The sequence below is a fragment of the Sphaerodactylus townsendi genome, linkage group LG05 (assembly GCF_021028975.2).
Source record: "Sphaerodactylus townsendi isolate TG3544 linkage group LG05, MPM_Stown_v2.3, whole genome shotgun sequence".
In the NCBI taxonomy this organism is placed as follows: domain Eukaryota; kingdom Metazoa; phylum Chordata; class Lepidosauria; order Squamata; family Sphaerodactylidae; genus Sphaerodactylus; species Sphaerodactylus townsendi.
In genome coordinates, this window is record NC_059429.1 from 9,726,091 (window position 1) to 9,743,997 (window position 17,907).

At 50.1% G+C, this 17,907-nt stretch overlaps 2 protein-coding genes and 1 long non-coding RNA gene across 3 annotated transcripts in view; 2 read left to right on the forward strand and 1 right to left on the reverse strand.

Moving 5' to 3' along the window:
- BSG (basigin (Ok blood group)) overlaps nt 1–17,907 on the forward strand; it is a 137,952-nt gene that overhangs the window by 35,284 nt on the left and 84,761 nt on the right. The gene's annotated exons all lie outside the window — the stretch shown is intronic.
- On the reverse strand, nt 362–1,219 carry LOC125433635 (protein fem-1 homolog B-like). The gene has a single exon (XM_048498325.1). It carries the CDS (start codon nt 615–617, stop codon nt 384–386), a length of 234 nt encoding a protein of 77 aa, XP_048354282.1. The 5' UTR covers nt 618–1,219; the 3' UTR covers nt 362–383.
- On the forward strand, nt 6,978–16,339 carry LOC125433637. The gene is made up of 3 exons (XR_007244642.1): nt 6,978–7,108; nt 9,756–9,852; nt 16,286–16,339. It is a non-coding gene; the product is annotated as an uncharacterized LOC125433637 (long non-coding RNA).

A 17,907-nucleotide genomic window follows, 5' to 3' on the forward strand; every position in this document is an offset into this window, starting at 1 on the left:
CATCCTTGGTCAAGTCACCCAAAGATATTTGCTCTTGGCTTGTGATTCTGTCCGGTTGCGACGTGAGAATTGATCCACAGGAGGGAACGGCACCGGCCGAACCGCACTGCCTCGCAGCTGCGGGCTCGACCAGATCGCCTTTGGGTTCCCTTCCAGTTTTACGAATTCTTGGGGAGATCACTCTACAGAACCAGCGTGTCTCGGTCAGTGCCAAAGACACGGCTACCTTACTCACTACCCTGAGCAGCGTGAATCCACGGGCACCAGTCACTGGCAGGGTTTCTCTTCTGATGCGCTTCGGGGTGGCTGAGTGAGCATCCTGGAGGGCGGGTCTCAGCCGCGGAGTGCATCGCATTACCCGTCAAAGCGGACCCGTGCCGGGTCTACTGGGTCACCTGCACGCTGTAATGCTCCAGCAGCGAAGCGTAGCGACTTTGGAGTGGCTGCCATTCGCGGGCGGCGATGAGGGGCGTGGAAGCTGCTGCCCGCTCTAGTGGAGTGGCCAGCTTGAGCAGGTAGCGGATGTCGCCCTCGGAGCGGTTGAGCAGGAGGGCGGCCAAGGTCAGCACCCGCCCCTCGCTGGCCGCCTTGTAGACGTAGCCGGCCAGGCCCTCCATGGCCGCCTTCTCCTCCACGGTCCGCCAAGGCCGCCGGCCGCTCTCCCTCGCCCCCGCCGCCGGGGCCGCCCCCGCCGCCTCCTCCTCCCCCTCCGCCGCCGTGGCTCCGCCGCAGGGAGGGGCATGCGGGCCGACCCCCGTGGGGCCAGGCGGGGCGCCGGGGCTTCTCGTCGTCCTGCCGGTCCCTGCGACCTCCCCACGGGAATCAGGCGGGCCGGGCCGGGCCGGGACCAGGGGCCGCCCTGCGCCCCATGCCCGCCGCGGAAGGAGCCTCGGCCCCCGCCGGCCCGCCGCTCCGGCCCGGGGAGGCGCGAGGGGGGCTCCCGAGGCGGTCACGGGCCCCGCGCGGAAGAGCCGCCTCCCTCCCTCCCGGCCAGGCCGGGCCGAGCCGGCGAAGGCCCGTCTGCGGCTCCCCGGAAGGCGCTGCTACGGGTCCCCGCGAGGCTCACGGCGCGTCACGGCGAGGAACCAGGAGGGAGACGTGTCGGCGGCGGCGGCGCCTACGGGCCACCCGAGGTGCCCTTCCCAGCCCGCCCGGCCGGTTTTCGCTTTCGCGTTTCTCTGTTGCTCGAACCTCTGGCTGGGAAACCGGAAGCGGAAGTGCAACCTTGGGCTGGTGTTTGAGTCCGGGTGGAAAACTGCTGCTCCGTGAAGGATCGTTCGTTCAGAGCGAAGCGGAGCCTCGGGAGGGCAGGGGAGCGGGAAGGAAGGGGGGCTCCTCGGGATGCCCTCTGGCCCGGGTGAGCAGCAGCAACGCGGGCGGCGGGGAAAGGGTCGTAGTTTGCGGGGGAACAATATCGCGCAAGGACCGACTGAGGGTCTGCAACCTGCGGCTCTCCAGATGTTCGTGGACTACAATTCCCATCAGCCCCTGCTGTATCGGGGGGCTCGTGGAGAGTGTAGTCCATGAGTATCTGGAGCCGCTCCCTGGCAGGGGCTGACATGGGAATCTGTAGTCCATGAACATCTGAGAGCCAGCCCCTCAGCTATCGGGGGGGCCTGATGGAAGTGTTATGAGATCCGCAGTGAACATCCTGGAGAGCCGCAGGTTGCAGACCCTGTAACCTGGGCCAGTCGCTGTCTCTCTGCCTCCCTACCTCGCAGGGTTGTTTCAAGGGGAAATGGTAGGATAGCCGAGGAGGAAAAATGGGGGGGGGGGGGGGTCTGATGATTTATAATCTGCTTTTCTCAAAGCGGCTTCCAACATCATTCTCCCTCCCCCCCCACCTTCATTTTAACCTCACAACCACCCTACAAGGTAGGTAGGGAACGTGTGATTGGCCCAAGGTCACCCGGTGAGTTTCTGTGGCAGATTGAAGACGTGAACGTGGATCTTCCAAATCTTTGCATTTCACTCTCAAACCAAGCTGGTTCTCAGGTGTGATTTTGCCTGAAATGGTGCACAGGTGCTGCCTTCTGAGTCTGTGTCTTCCTAAAGGACAGCCCATTCATTCACTCCTAAGAGGCTGCCTGCAGCATCTCTGCCGGAGTCGCTGCTTCAGGTTGGCTGCCCACTCTGAAAAAAACAGCTCATTCTTGAACACCTGTACGTGAAAAGTGAGCTACCCCCCCTTTCACTGATTTCTTACTGAGATTTATATTTTTATAATTGATTTCTTACTCAGATTTATACCTCACCTTCAATCATTTAATCTTAAAAAGGGATTATGGTAAATGAAAGTAGTGCAAGAAATGTGACTTCCAAAGGAGCATGGCTGTTCTCCTGAAAGTGGGTCAGATAGGAGAGAAGCGGGGGATGGACAGGGTGGGGTGTGATGTCCTCTAGTATGCCTAGCACTGCAGCAGTTTCAGGGTGGTCACGGGAAAGAGCATGTCCAGGAAACGTGCTGCCAGTCACCAATCTGACAAAGTGAGCTTTGGCTCCCAAAAAAACTTGTACCCTGGAAAATTGTGTCACTGTTTCAGGAGGAACTTTGTTCAGTCTCCAGTTGCCATCTTAATTTAAAAGAACACCCCAGGAAGCTTGAAAAGCAGCTTCAGAAGATAGCTTGTAGTAAATGAACCCATGTTTTCCATTTCATTGTACCACGGTGTGAACTGCATTAACATCTGCCCCTGTTTTCACCAGCCAAATGTCGAAAGGAATTTGATAGCCTTTCAATAGAGTCGTTCCTCTGCACAAACAGAGTGGCTGCAATGTATGGTGTGTGCCCCCCCCCCCCGCCCTGCCGCCGCCCTGCCGCCAGTTGTCATCTTGTTGCAGGCATCTCTTCTTCCAGTAACTGGGGTGGGGGGGGGACACGGCCACGTATTGTCACGACTAGTCATTTGCTAGAGGCAGCTGACGTGATCTGTAATGTAATCTGGACCCAAGGCCAGTTGGGTGCAATTGTTTTCTGATGGTTTCAGTGACAACACAATTAATAGTTAATTTAAAGCCAGGCAATTGGAGCTGCTGCCACCTGTGGAAACTCTAGAGGGGCAATTCCATGCATTATGCACAGGAGAAATGGCCTAATTCTGTAACATGGAGCTTGGAATCATAGAGTTGGAAGAGACCACTTTGAGGGCTGTCAGGTCCAACCCCCTGCCGTGGAGGAGTACACAGTCAAAGCACCCCGACAGTTGGCCATCCAGCCTCGGTTGAAAAGCCTCCAAAGAAGAAGACTCCACCACAATCAGAGGCAGTCCATTCCACTGTTTTTTTTTATTTTTTATTTATATATCGCATTTATAAACCGCCCATCCCCGAAGGGCTCTGGGCGGTGTACACAAGGCCAGACACAATATTATATACGATTGGCCAAACAACAATACACAAAATAAATAAGTTAAAACAAGTTAAAACAATTTACAGAATTCATAAAATAAGCAGCATCAGTACAATATATATACCAGTAAGATTATAAAAGTATGAATTCTTGAACCCAAAGACCAAGTAGGGGTAGCAGTGTAGGTTAGATGTTATATTGGGGGGGCCCATGATGGGATGGCACTACAACACAGGGGGGGGCATCCCGAGGCCGGAGGATCATGAAGCCCGGCCTCACCAAAGGCCCAGTGGAACAAAACCGTTTTTTACAGACCCCTGCTTGGAGATTCTCAAGGTCCTGCAGGGCCCACACAGTCAGGAATTTCCTCGCTTTGTTTAGGTGAAATCTCTTTTCCTACACCATTAAGCACACTGGTGGGAACCACAGACACTAAGTGATAGAAAAAAAGGAAACAGGGACTCAAGACAGTCCAAAGAGAGATTCGCCAGTCTAATTCCTAAGAAAGCAACTATATTCTTTCTAAGTCCGGGCTGAAGTAACAATGCAAATAGGAGCTTTGGGAAAGGGAGGAGTCAAGCTACACCATAGAGTCTCGGAGAAACAGAAGTCATAGAACGACACATCCCAGACAAGTGCCATCCTTCCCCAAATGCCGCTTTTTCCAAGCGCCAGCCCTAAATCTCCAGAAATTGCCCAAACCAGCGATGCCAGTTTTTCATGGGCCTTTTTTTGCATGTATTTGTTTTTGTTCGTTGCTAGGGTTACGGTGGCCAGACCTGGGTAGCCTGATCACGTCAGAGCTCAGAAACTGAGCAGGGTCCGCTCTGGTTAGTATGTGGGTGGGCAAAACCTCCCAAGGAATACCAGAGTTGCGACACAAAGGCACCCAGTGGCAATCCATCTCCGAACGTCTCTTGCCTTGAAAACCCTACAGCCGTGGTGGCGAGCCTTTGGCACTCCAGATGTTATGGACTACAATTCCCATCAGCACCTGCCATGCTGCCAGTTGGCCATGCTGGTAGGGGCTGATGGGAATTGTCGTCCATAACATCTGGAGTGCCAAAAGTTTCACGCTTCTACCACTGCCAACATAGGTGAAATCCAAAGGCTTCACTTGGCCACTCCAGATGTTACTATGGGCCGACCGGTTCCCATCATCCCTGCCAGCATCATGCTTTGGCGAAGGGGATGATAAGAGCTAACAGTCCGCAACATCTGGAAGAACTGCGAGTTTGACACCTGTGCTCCCAAGCAGAGTCACTCATAGGGTCGGATGTTGCTCTGAGCGGTTACTTGCTAGGGCTGTCACAGTCAATGATTGCTTGCACTTTAATTAATTTCTTTGATATATACTTGCATTTGAATAAAATTGCAGTTTGAAAAAGAAAGGTGTCCTTGGCTTCTGTTGTTGCAGCACAGGGACTGAACTGGAGGATTGGGGAAGGACTCACAGTGGAGATCCAGCTCACACCTGGCTAAGGCGTGCAGGAAAGGGGCACACCTGGGTGGCAGCAGAACCTGATTTACAGGGGTGACTGTGGCGGAGGGGGGGGAGGGCTTCCTCTTGTGACTGGCCCCCTTTAGCTACAGTCCTAAAAGGCTTTGGGGGTGGCTGGACCACAATCCCAACCTGGTTAGTCCCATGGAGGAAACGCGGAGTGCGGAACCTCACCCAGAATCTGGCCAGGCAAACCAAAACCAGGGTTGCCAAGTTCCAGGCGGGGCCTGGAGATCTATGGGAAAGGCTATCTAGGTCAGCGCCCGAGGGGGAGGAATACGGATATGTGAGGAGGAGCCATAAGCAGAAATACTTCCACGGTTAGTTCTGCTTCGTGGTTTTTCATCGCACCCGCTTCTTCAGCCAAGGGGTTGCCAGTTTCCAGGCGGCGGCTGGAAATCTCCCGGAATTACAAATGTAAAGCGAAGACAAAAATGGCACCCTGCTTCTTGAAGGTGGAGGCTCTGTAGGTGGGAACAGACTTACAGACCCCACCTCACCTCTCCCGAGGCCTGACCCCCCCCAACCTCCAGAGACTGTCTCCCACCCAAAGGAGCTGGCTAAGAGCCTGCTTAGGACCCTCCCCCGGCTCCTCGCCCATCCTTCAGCCCCTCCCCCTGGCATGAAACCCAGGAGATCTCCCCAACTGAGCGCCCCCTCCCCATCCCCCGTGCCCCCGGGGCTGTCCTTGCAAGGGTCTCCAGCAGCCGCTCCGCTCCGGGCCAAAAGGAGGCCAGAATGGAAGAACGGCGGCTCTCGGGCGCAGGAGAAAACCACCCCTGCAAGGAAGGCCCGCGCCAGAGTCGCGGCGCAGAGCTCCAGCCCCGGGGCTTCCCGCGAGCCTTTGCAGACTGCCGCTTCGGGGGCGGAGAGCGCGCCCTGAGCACGTGCAGAGCGCCTCTCCCCCCTCCCCACCCCCCCTGCGTCCCACGCGCAGGCTCCGCAGGCGCCACCTGGCCTGGGCTGCTGCGAGCCCGCGCCGGGAAGGAGGCGGAGCGGAGCGATCTCCGCTCCGCCTCGCTTCCCCAGCACTGAGCACCTAGCCAGCCTATAAGCTGAGCAGCAGCAGCAGAGACTCATCACAGGCTCGGTGCGGCGGCGCGCAGGGGGGGCGGCGGGCGGCCCCTCCCCGGGCAGCAGGTGAGCCCCCTCCCCGGGGACCAGGCGGCCAAGTGGGGGGGGGGATCCCGGGAGACGCCGGCTTGGAGCCCGTGGGGGGCGGACTTGGGGGTGCTCCGTGGGGTGCAACTTGTCCGGCGCTTCTCGCTCAGGGCGTCTTTCGGGTTGCACCGTCGCGTCTGCAACCTGCGGCTCCCCAGATGTTCATGGACTACACATCCCATCCCTGCTGGCAGGGGCTGATGGGATCTGTAGTCCATGAACATCTGAAAGGCTCCCTGAGATGCAAGACCCCTGCGCTAGGCTGTCGCTGTCGCAACGCATTTATTGCATGCTCCGATTGGGTTGGGTCTCGCTTCACCAGCCCCGGGACAAAGAACCGCATCCAGTCCAGCAGGATTTGTGCCAACAGGGGCTTATTGGTGTGCCAAATAAAGGCTTAACCGAGCAAGTATCCCAGCAGGGGCTCGCCTGAAGCCACAGGCGCCAGTTTCAAGCTGGTGGAGGGATTCATTGGGTCAGTGCGCAAGGTACCTGTCACCAGCTTAGACCAGACCACCGGAATCTCCATAGAGGAATAGGATCTTTATTGAAAGGCGTAGGCTCCCGTCAAAGACTTGCAAGCAATGAGAGAAAAACTACAGAAAAGGGTCCAGGAGAACTTAGAACTCTTGTCCAACCCCCACAGAAACCTTCACACACCGGATGAGGCCAATCTGGGGAGAGCGCCAAGACATACAGGTAGCCCAGACAGCACAACTTCACAGCAGGTGTTCATCAGTAACCGAACAACATTTCAACCCCCTCTTCACAGCTTAATTTTGCAGCAGAGAAAGCCGTGGCGCTCCCCAAAGCGATCCTCCGGACTCTGCCCTCGCTGAGCAGCTGCTGAGGGCTTAATGCTCCAAATCTGCGCTTGGCAAAGCCTGCTGGGATTTTTCAAAGTTAAAACGCTTCTGGCCAGTGCAATATCTTTCGCTTTAAGCTACTCCTCGCGTTTCTCTTTAAGCAGTTACACGGATCATGTAAAGGAGGAAGAGGGCCAGCAAGAACTCCCAGTTCCTAGCCTTTAGACCTGTGGTTTTACTTCACTCTGCAGGAACTGGTTGCTGACCGACTTGACGCCTGATACATGCATGGTGAAGTCACCGGGATGGCAGCTTGAGTTGCCATCTGGCGTGCAGGTTAGGCAGAGGAACCCACGAGGATGGAGCTGAGCGGCGTGGGGGATGGAGAAATCTGAATTCTGTGCCCGGCAGCCTGCTTGCAATAGTTCATGTTTCAAAAACTGAGAATTCTTTTGGAGGATATTAAATTCCAGAATTTGCGGCCGCAGCTTGGGTTTATTTGTAGCCAGAAATCAGGTGAGCCAAAGACCCCACATTTTAAAATCATGGCTCTAGATTGGACTATATATAGCAGACTTGGTCATAGACCTGATAGCTCTACAGGTGACTGAGGTCTGTGTGCACATTTGAACTGGGGTTAACAAAGGGATTCAAATCAGCACTAATAACTAGAGTTGAAACTCTTTTCTTTAGTGATTGATCATGAGTAAAGAAAGCATCTCTTCCTAGGAAGGTTCAAGATGCTGACCCCTGCGATGTCCCCAAATTCGGGAAACTCAACTCCATAATTTGTGAATTGTGAAAGCCGTTGCATGTTCAGAAGCGGAGATATGAACTACAGGGTCAAAAGGCCTGGAAGTCGTACCTGTTATTACTATGTAAGATTCAAAACTACTGTAGTCACTTTCAGAAGAGCTGCTCAAAGCCTTTCTAGTTTTGTGGAGAATCAATTACAGGGTTTATTTCTTGGAAACAAATTGGTTGCGGGGAGTTATAACCAGAGGTGGGATCCAGCCGGTTCTCACCACCAGTTCCCAGAGTGGGTTACACTAATTATTTGTGTGTGTGCCGTAGAGGGGTTCACTAATTGGGTCTGCTTTTCGGCTTAGAAATTCCATTAGGATTCAAAATCATAAAGAGTCCTGTTGTTGTTTTCCTATGGCTGGTTAGCGAGAAGGTAGAAAGCGGGATAATTCTCCCTGTTGGGCTGTTTAAAAACATGTTTTAGAAATATGGTATCAAGTTCACAGCCCCAGAAAATTATCCCTTCTTTTGATTTCCTAGAAACAAAACTAAGTATTTGAAAGTATTAAGTAATTGGACAGGCAATTAATTAGAGGGAGAATAGAAGTTGTTTCTGTTGGCAGGAGCCCGATGGGACTTGCTATAATGAGTTTAAATTATGGCCAGAAAGATACCAGCTGGAGATCAGGAACTTTTTTTGTTTACAGTAAGAGTTTTTTTTACAGTAACAGAGAAATTATTAATGCCCGCACCCAGATGTCCGGTACTCTGCCCGTGGGTGCCCCACCCAGCCCCATTGGCGCTACGCCACTGTTTGAATCCCACCACCATGGGAACCTGTTACTAAAATGTTTGGATCCCACCACTGGTTATAACCCTTCCCCGTGCTTGCCAGTGCTCTCTCTGAATGGTTCCACCCACTTTGAAATTATTAATTTTAACTAGGAGCTTTAATGTACATGATTATTATTTTTATGGGCAGCTGCCTTGAGTCCCTGTATTGCAGAAAATCTGCTAATGAATGCAGGTTTTTAAATAAATGTATTTCCTCCCATTGCTTTCCATCCCAGCCATTTCTCCTTCAGTCTCAGAACCAACATGGACAGAAGGTATTTTTGGTTCTATTCCAAGCTAGAGGCTGGATTACTTGCATCCAGACCCTGATACTGAGAGAGGAGGGTGGGTGGGAGGATGACCCCCCCCCCCCGACACACACACACTCACAATGTGAAAGAAACAAAGAGTTTGGTGCCCTGCCTGTCTTCTGGAGCATGCAATCAGCCCGCATCTGCCGTGGTTCCAGGCTATGACTTGTGGCCTTTCAGCCACGGAAGCTTTTCCAGTGTTGTTGGTTTGCCTGTGTCAGGAGGCCTATTATTATGGGGTTTGCTTTTGCTGCTTTCTAAATGCACAGGGGGGGGTGGAGGAATGGGTTAAATACATTTCTAACTGTCTCTTCCACCTGTTTCTGTAGGACATTATACGAGTACCAGGGTGGTGCCCAAGGTCACTGCCTGACCATCTCATGTTATCGTTCTTATGGTAACTTTTAGGCGCGCTTTAGGTGCACGTTGTTTTAACTATAGCCGTGGTGGCGAACCTTTGGCACTCCAGATGTTAAGGACAACAATTCCCATCAGCCCCTGCCAGCATGGCCAATTGGCCATGCTGGCAGAATGATAAGGAAATATAATTCAAGGCTATCTGGAGTGCCAAAGGTTCACACCACTGAACTGTATAGGGTTTTATGCTGGCAATTCTCAGTACTGGCTTTGACCGAGGGAAGATCCAACACCATTAAAACTACTGTTCTTCAACAAGAGTTTACAGTGTTTTAGAGGGATTCTGACATTAAAGCTTTCAGTACTGGGTCTGAAATCTCTCCCTCAAGCCTGGGGTGTGACTTCGATAGTCGTTGTCTCCAATTTTCTGGAACTTCTTCCCCAGGGCAGGAGGCTGTTGCTTTTGTGCAGTTGTCTGCTACGGCTGGAAATCTCATTTTTCTGAACTAAAAAAACACGACTGTGATTTCTAGACTCCAGAAGTCAAATAAAAGCAGTCGAGCGTGCTTTCTACACAGGTCTCCTCCGAATCCTGTTCAGCCGTATTCAGTATTGCTCACTTCCCGGAGAGCATCCGTAGGATTTGACCAGGGTGGTTCCTACTAAAGAGTCACCTCTCTCCCTTCCTTCAGATCCTGCTCCCACTGGAATGGTTCCCCCTGAATAAGCCAGTGCGAGTCATTTGCATGACACTGGCGTCCATGTTCACATCACTTTCTCCTCCTGAAGGTAAAGTTTGTGTTGGTCTTTGGAGGGCCGAGCCCCTGAGCTGAGCACCAGGCCCAAATTCCTCTCCCATCGTTTCTGGGTACAGAGATGTCAAGCTAATTTTCCTTCCTTAAGACGTGATAGGCTGTACCTAACCCTCAAGCTTACATTAACACCTAGTTTTACCCTGAAAATAAGCTCTAGTACGATTTTTTTGGGATTTTTTGGGAGGATAGTTTGAAATATAAGCCCTGCTTCAATAAACTCTTTAGAAAAAAAACTCATAATGCGTTTTTTCTTTTTTTCTTCTTGTTTCTCTTATTTCTTTTCTGCTCTCCCCTTCTCCTCCTTTTTCTCTTTCTTTTTCTTAATAATATCACCTTTTTACAAGTGTATATCTATAAATATAAAAATCTATCAGTGCGTTTTTCTGCTGATCTCCCAAACTACTGGACCGGGATTGTTTTGGGGAAATTTCAATAACCAGCATTCAAGGCATGTTGTGAGTTTCCATAATTGCTCTACACCTCCTGTTGTGTACATGTCACCCAACTGTGCTAAAGTATTGTGTACATTCTACACCTGTGACAGTTGGAACCACAGGTTCTGTTCCGGGTGAATAGTGCCATCTGTTGGCCACAAAGCAACACCTCTGATACAAGGGAACCAACCATGTCTTCCCTTTGAAAACCACTACCCATGTATGGTAAAAAAAGATGGGGCCCGCCATTATCTCAAGACATGGCTCCACCCCACCCTAAGCTGGAGGGAAGGAAGACGAGGGAGAGGTCTGGGGGTTTGCTGGACCAAACGGCTCTTGAAATTTGAATCACAACATAGTCTGCGACTCCCAGCGTGCCTTTTACTGGCTAGGTAATTGGGCTTGTAAAGGAGAGGGAGGAGAGAACAGGGTCCGGGCCACCTGGACATGACTCCACCCACCCCAGTAGAGGAAGGGGAACGTTAGGGAGGGGAATGGGCTGGTTCCATGCAAAAGGCACCACTGAGAGAAGGGAGGGAGTGAAGGGCCCCTGCCCTCCCCTCCCCCTTGCAACGCATGATGCAATGACACATGTCTGAAACCGTTCGCTTCCCTTTTCTTTTCTTTTTTCCACTTCACCTTTCAGACTGAGCCACAGCAAATGGGCGTAATGGGGCCCGCTAGAGAGAGAGAGAAAGAGAGAGGAGAGAGAGAGAGAGAGAGAGAGAGAGAGAGAGTGTACACTCCTCTTTTGTTCAGTATTAAAGGGATGAACCTTTGTTCTGTATTAAATGATGATTGGTGCAAATGAATGAATTGATAACGCTAATGAAACTGAAGCTTATACAGAGAGAAAATGTGTATAACAAGTTTTAACAACCTGTACAGATTCTATTTTTCTTGATCCTCCCCTTTCACTTCCTTTTACCAAATTTTGTAACTTCTTTTTAAATTCCAATAAAATATATTAATTAAAAATGTTTTAAAAAAGAAATATATAAGCTCTGCACCAAAAAATAAGCCCTAGTTGCAGATTCCCAATGCGAACTGATCTGGTCACGATGGAGGCTTAAGTCATGCCTAAACATGCATCTTTTGGAGTAAAAAATTAAGACCTTGTCTTATTTTTTGGAATCTTCTAGAGGTGTATCACAGAGAGGAAGTATGTCATAGACTTCCCTCGTGATACACCCTTGAAGATGCCACAGAATGCAGGCTAAACATTAGGAACAAAGATCCACTGTGACCCACGGCCACACAGTCTGAAAACCCACCACAAACCAGTTTGAATGGAAACATAAGAACAAGCCAGCTGGACTTCACAGATCCAGAGTCCATCTAGTCCAGCCTCTGGCTACTCGTGAGTGGCCCCACCAGGTGCCTTTGAGAGCTCAAGCATGTAGGATGTGAATGCAGTGGCCTTCTCCATGGCTGCCAAGGTTGCTCCGAACACCTGGTCTGTTAAGGCATTTGCAATCTCCGACCAAAGAGGACTGGAGATTGGTAGCCAGCAAATGGGCTCCACCTCCATCAAATCCTGTCCAAGCCCACTTTTGGGGTTATCCAGGTTGAGTGGGCCATCACCACCTCCTGTGGCAGCATATTCCAAACACTCCAATCACCACGTTACAAGAAGTGTTTCCTTTGATTAGTCCTAATTCTTCCCCCCAGCATTTTCAGCAATGAATGCCCCTGGTTCTGATATTGTGAGAGCAAGAGAGAAAATTTCTCTCTCTGTCAACATTTTCTACCCCATGCATAATTTTGTGAACTTCAATCATATCCCCTCAGCTTGGAATTCCTCTCCAAACTAAGAGCCCAGCTGCGGCCCCTCTCCTCATAGGGAAGGTGTCAGTCCCTCAATCATCCTTGTTGCCCTTCTCTGCACTTTCTATCTCCTCAATATCCTTTTTTGAGATCACGGCTGACCAGAACTGGACACAGTACTCCCAAGTCGCGGTCCTGCTTTATATAAGGGCATGACAATCTTTGCAGTTTTATTATCAATTCCTTTTCTAATGATCCACAGCATAGAGTTTGCCTTTTTCACAGCTGCCATGCATTGAGTTGACATTCCCATGGAACTATCAACTAAGACGCCTAAATCCCTTTCCTGGTCTGTGACTGATAGCACTGACCCTGTGGCGTGTATGTGAAATTTGGATTTTGCTAATAATGCATCACTTTACATTTTGCTACATTGAACTGCATTTGCCGTTTCACAGAGCCCGCTACCTAATTTATCAAGGTTAAGCTTGGAGCTCGCCGCCAATCCTTTGTGGTTCTCACCACCCTACATAATTTGGTATCATCTGCAAACTTGGCCACCAGCTACTGCCCTACTTCCAGGTCATTTATGAATAGGTTAAAACACTGAATTAAAGCGGATCCTTAGGGGAAATCTCTCCCGACATCTCTCCATTATGAGAATTTCCCATTTACACCCTCTTTGTTTCCTGTTTCTCAACCAGTTTTAATCCATGGGAGGACTTCCCTCTTATTCCTTCATTGCTGGATTTTCTCAACAGTCTCTGGTGAGGAACTTTGTCAAAACCTTTGGAAATCCAAGTAGACAATCACCCGGTTCACCTGTCCACATGCCTGTTTACACCCTCAAAAGAGACTCTAGTAAGTTTGTAAGACAGGATTTGCCTCTGCAAAAGCCATGCTGACTCTCTTTCTCAGCAGGTCTTGCTCACATGTTTTATAATTTTATCTTTAATGATAGATTCTACTAATTTACCAGGAACAGATGTCAAACTGACTGGCCTGTAATTTCGGGTCCCCTAGATCCTTTCTTAAAGATTGGTGTGACATTGGCCATCTTCAGTCTTCAGGGATGGAGCCTGATTTCAGGGATAAGTTGCATATTAAAGTGAATCCAGCCATTTCATGCTTGGGCTCTTTAAGAACTCTTGGATGAATGCAATCTGGGCCAGGGATTTAGTAACATTTAGTTTATGTTGGCTGCCAGAACTTTATTTCCTTATCTACCACTATCGCCAGCTAGTTCCGCCGGATTGCTCCAGAAACTTGGTTCAGGTGCAGGAATATTCCTCACCTCCTCTTGGTGAAGACAGATGCAAAAGAATTCATTCAGCTTCTCTGCAATCTCCTGCCATCTTTTAGCGCACCCTTTGGAGCAGCTGATAAATCCTACTTGGACCTAAAGCTTCCCTTGCTGGCTTCCTGCTTTTGATGTACTTCAGAAGAACTGTTTGTTTGCTTCCTTTGGTCTTGATGTTGCATGCATCGTTCCTCATAATCCTTTTGCCTCCTTACCTTCTTGGCTACTCTTTTTGCCACCATTTGTGTTCCTCTCATGATGGCTTCATCAGCCAAACTGGACTTCCCATTTTCTAAAAGACATTTCTTTTTTCTGATAATTTCCTCAACCTCTCTTGTTAACCATAATTGTGGCTTTCTTTTGGACTGGGTGCTGCCTTTTCTAATACCTGTGGAGACACATTCAGCTGAGCTTTTATTACTGTGTTTTAAATAACCTCCAAGCATCTGGACAGTTTGACTCTCTTGATTTTCCTTTCAGCTTCTGCGCACTATCCCTCATCTTTAGAAATTTCCTTTCTGAGATGTAACTACATTAGTAGTTGCCACTTGTTCACATGCTGAGATACTGAATCTGACAGCAGTGTGGTGCGGCTGTTCCCTATGACCGACAACACTGACTTCCTGCACCAGGTCTGGGTCCACATAGAATTAGATCTAGGATCCACCTCTCCTGGTTGGTTCACCATCTGCTCCTAAGCCACAGTCATTTAGCATGTCCAGGAATGCTCTCTCCTTACTATGACCTGAACATGCATTTTTTTCAGTTTATGGGGATAGTTAAAATCACCCATTACCACTACATTTTGTTTTGTTGGCCTCTCTAATTTCTTTTTCCATCTCAGAATCCTCTTGTGCACTTTGGTCAGGGGGACGATAATATATTCCTAATATTAAACTGTCCTTCACCTGGTAATTGATATCACAGCGAAAGTGATTCTGTAGGGAACCAGCTAAATAACCGTATCTATTTTATGCATGATACTATGCTCTCTTTGATGTAAAGGGCAGCTCCACCCCAATCGCCCTGTCTATCCTTCCCTGCCATAGGGCCACGCCAGCAGCCTGGTACATAACAGCATCCCACTGGTTCTCCTCATTCCACCATGTCTGCCTTAATGCCCACTATATCAAAGTCATCCTTCAAAACTCTCTGTACTCTAATTGATCACAAGCCTTTATTGGCAAGCCAAGCATACAAAATCAGCATACAAAATTTGCCCATTATTGCTCACAATTACTTGGTGCTGGTACTTCCAAAATACTGAATGCTAAAATAATACATGAATCCTTCTGTAACTATAGGACATTCCTTCCACAGCTAAGTTAACTCACTTAAGCGTCATGTCGGATACTGACAGAAGCTAGCAAAATTGCACTGCTGGCTATATGTGGTCATAATACATAGACATTGGTTGGTATTCGACGCATATCTATTATTGTTATGAGAAATTTACATACATTCTCACACACTGTAGGATCCATGTGTTCAAAAGCATAGGTATCTTAAGAGCATCGGATTAGATTGTTATACGAAATGGGATAAGTGCAGATTGTGACGACATTCTGATTTTTGCCAAACCTTACAATGAAAGAGGTATGATCGAGGTGTCTCCACCTGACCCATATTGCATGGACATAGCCTCCTCTGTTTATCAATTTGTTGATATCTGCCATAGAGCAGCATAGAAGGCATTAGATTGAATCTGGCCAGTGTTAGAGCTCTTCTTAATTTAGGGTTGGTGATCCACTGTATGTTGGCGTATTATATTCCGTTGGAATAAGCAGGGTCGGAGACTGCGTTTTAGCTCTGTGCTCTAGCTCCCCATTTTAGGTCGGGCCTTCTATATTATAGGAACACCTGTATACCCTGTCTCTGTCCTTAACCTGGGATTTATGTGCTTTACCCTCAAGTCTTTTGTAGACACTATCCCTTGTCACATGCACATTGCTATGTTCCTCGCTTGTATGTGGTTGATTTAGAAAAAACCTCCCTCTCTGTCTGCATCCCCATAGATACTGTATTCGAACGAGAGTCACCGACTCCTGTAAATACAGTGATCAGTTTAAAAGCTGTTCTACCACCTTTTTTTTAATGTTGAAGCGCCAGCAGCCTGGTTCTCTTTGGTTAAGATGATGACCCGTCCCGTTTGTGCAGGCTACCTTGTCCCCAAAGGACCCCAGTTCCTGACAAATCCTGAAACCCTCTGCCTTACACCACCTTCTCATCCACGCGTGAGACCCTGTATCTCGGCTTGCCCTGGCACAAGCCCTGCTTGGCGACGGGTAGCATTTCTGAGAATGCCGCAGGAGATTCCTGGACTTCAACCTGTTTCCTAGCAGCCTAAATTTAGCTTCAGAACCTCCCGATACATTTCCCAATAATAGATTTATTTGCCAATGTGGACCACAACTGCTGACTCCTCCCCAGCACTGTCTAAAAGCCTATCTGAGCGAGCGTGACATCCATAACCTTAGCACCAGGCAGGCAAGTCACCCATCACCGGTCATCAGCCTCTCACAAACTAACTCTCTACATTTCCTAATGATCGAATCACCCACTACAAGGCCCCCCACCCCGGGGGTATCCTCAATCTTGAGGAGGATAGCTGATCACCAGTTAAGGAAGGGATCCCATCTAAGGGAGCATTTTCCCCCACCTCAGACTGGCACCCTCCATCCCCAAGGCCTTCATTCTCCATGACATCTGAAGAGATGTCACCTTGGGAGTGGGACCCGGCTGTTAGGTCCCTGTGAAAATCCGGCCGTGAAAGCCTTCGACAATACAAATCTAAACTTTATTCCCAGAAAAAATTCAGAACAGGGCATATCCTGGAAGAGGGGAGCGGGCGGGTGAATGGGGTACCTGTTTTCCTTCTGGACTGTTAAGCGAGTTTTCCCTTACAGCTCATCGAGCGCTCCCCCAAGACCCTCCCCCGCTCCATGGTGTACATCAGCATCTAGGAAGGGGAGTGAGGGAGGGGAAAGAGTGAGGGGTGGCATGAAAGGGAGGGGAGGGAGGAGGCCCAGTATCTGGACATGGCCCACCCACACTAGCAGAGGGGGAGGGAGGGGAAAAGGTGCCATACAAAGGAAGAAGAGTGAGGGAGAGGAGGCAGTCAGGGGTGGCATGCAAGGGAGGGAAGGGAGGGGGAGGGCCCGGCATCTGGACATGACCCACCCACCCTAGTGGAGGGAGGGGAGGCGTGCAAGGGAGGGGAGGGAGTGAGGGGTGGCATGCAAGGGAAGGGGAGGGGAGGGAGGAAGAATGTAGGATATTCACTGTGTAACTGAAGGTAAACTTTGGCAGCCGTTTTGTGGCTGGCTCGACCTCACATGGCAGCCAATTTGTGGCTGCACCCAACACGTGGTTTCAGACTTCTAAAGGCCCTGCAGACCCCAAAAGAGAGTCTGATCTAGAAGCAGGTGAAGGGCTCTTAGACCCTCCTTCCCAAACACAGTAAAAGAGGCCTTTTTGTATGACGAAAGGCCTCTTGGCCACTTCTGGAGAACATGCCTAAAATGACAGGCCTGCCAGAGACTCCACGGATGCTCATGTTGGGAAGGAAGGAATCGGAGAGGCTTCTGCACTGGGCTGGGGTTAGTGAGCGACTGAAGGCCACGCTGCTGACCCTTCAACCCCTCGTCCGTCCAGAGTTCCACGAAACAGGGCCGTCAGCCTCTGGGCACGAAAGCTTACCTCACGTTCTGAGTAGGGTTCCATCTTTCCGAAGGCAGCTCTCCACTTTGTGGGTCGTCCACTGGTGGGTGAAGGATAGAGATGCAAACATCTCCAGTCTGAAGGGGGGGGGGAGAGGAAGAATGTAGGAGAATGATAGATTAAAACGTGGCAAAGTGTTTGGGTACACAGCGGCAGATGCTGATCCTCCGCTCTCATAAGAAGAAGAAGAGTTTGGATTTATATCCCCCCTTTCTCTCCTGCAGGAGACTCAAAGGGGCTGACAATCTCCTTGCCCTTCCCCCCCTCACAACAAACACCCTGTGAGGTAGGTGGGGCTGAGAGAGCTCCGAGAAGCTGTGACTAGCCCAAGGTCACCCAGTTGGCGTGTGTGGGAGTGCACAGGCTTATCTGAATTCCCCAGATAAGCCTCCACAGCTCAGGCGGCAGAGCTGGGAATCAAACCTGGTTCCTCCAGATTAGATACACGAGCTCTTAACCTCCTACGCCACTGCTGCATAAGATGACTATGGTGACCTATCATGAAACAAGACGAGTTCTTCCCTCCACAAAGGCCCACAAACACTTCTCCTGGGTGTTCTGGCTCCTGCTGTCTTCCTTGCCCAGTGGAAGGTGAGATTCCCAGAGGGCCCTCTCAGCACCGAGGACTGAATTGGTGCAGTCAGCCACTGGGGAGAGAGGCCATCCCATCTCCCTATGGAAACCAGAAGAGTCTGGAGTTGACTGCTTACTTCAGTGACTGACGGCACGCATTCAGTTCATTGTGGTGGGTGGAATTCCTGCTCTGTTCACAAGAGCTTCCCCAGCCAAGCCTAGTCATCCTCTCCCC

Coding starts and splice junctions, on each gene's coding strand:
- LOC125433635 (XM_048498325.1), bottom strand. CDS start 617: ATGGAGGGCCTGGCCGGCTACGTCTACAAGGCGGCCAGCGAGGGGCGG.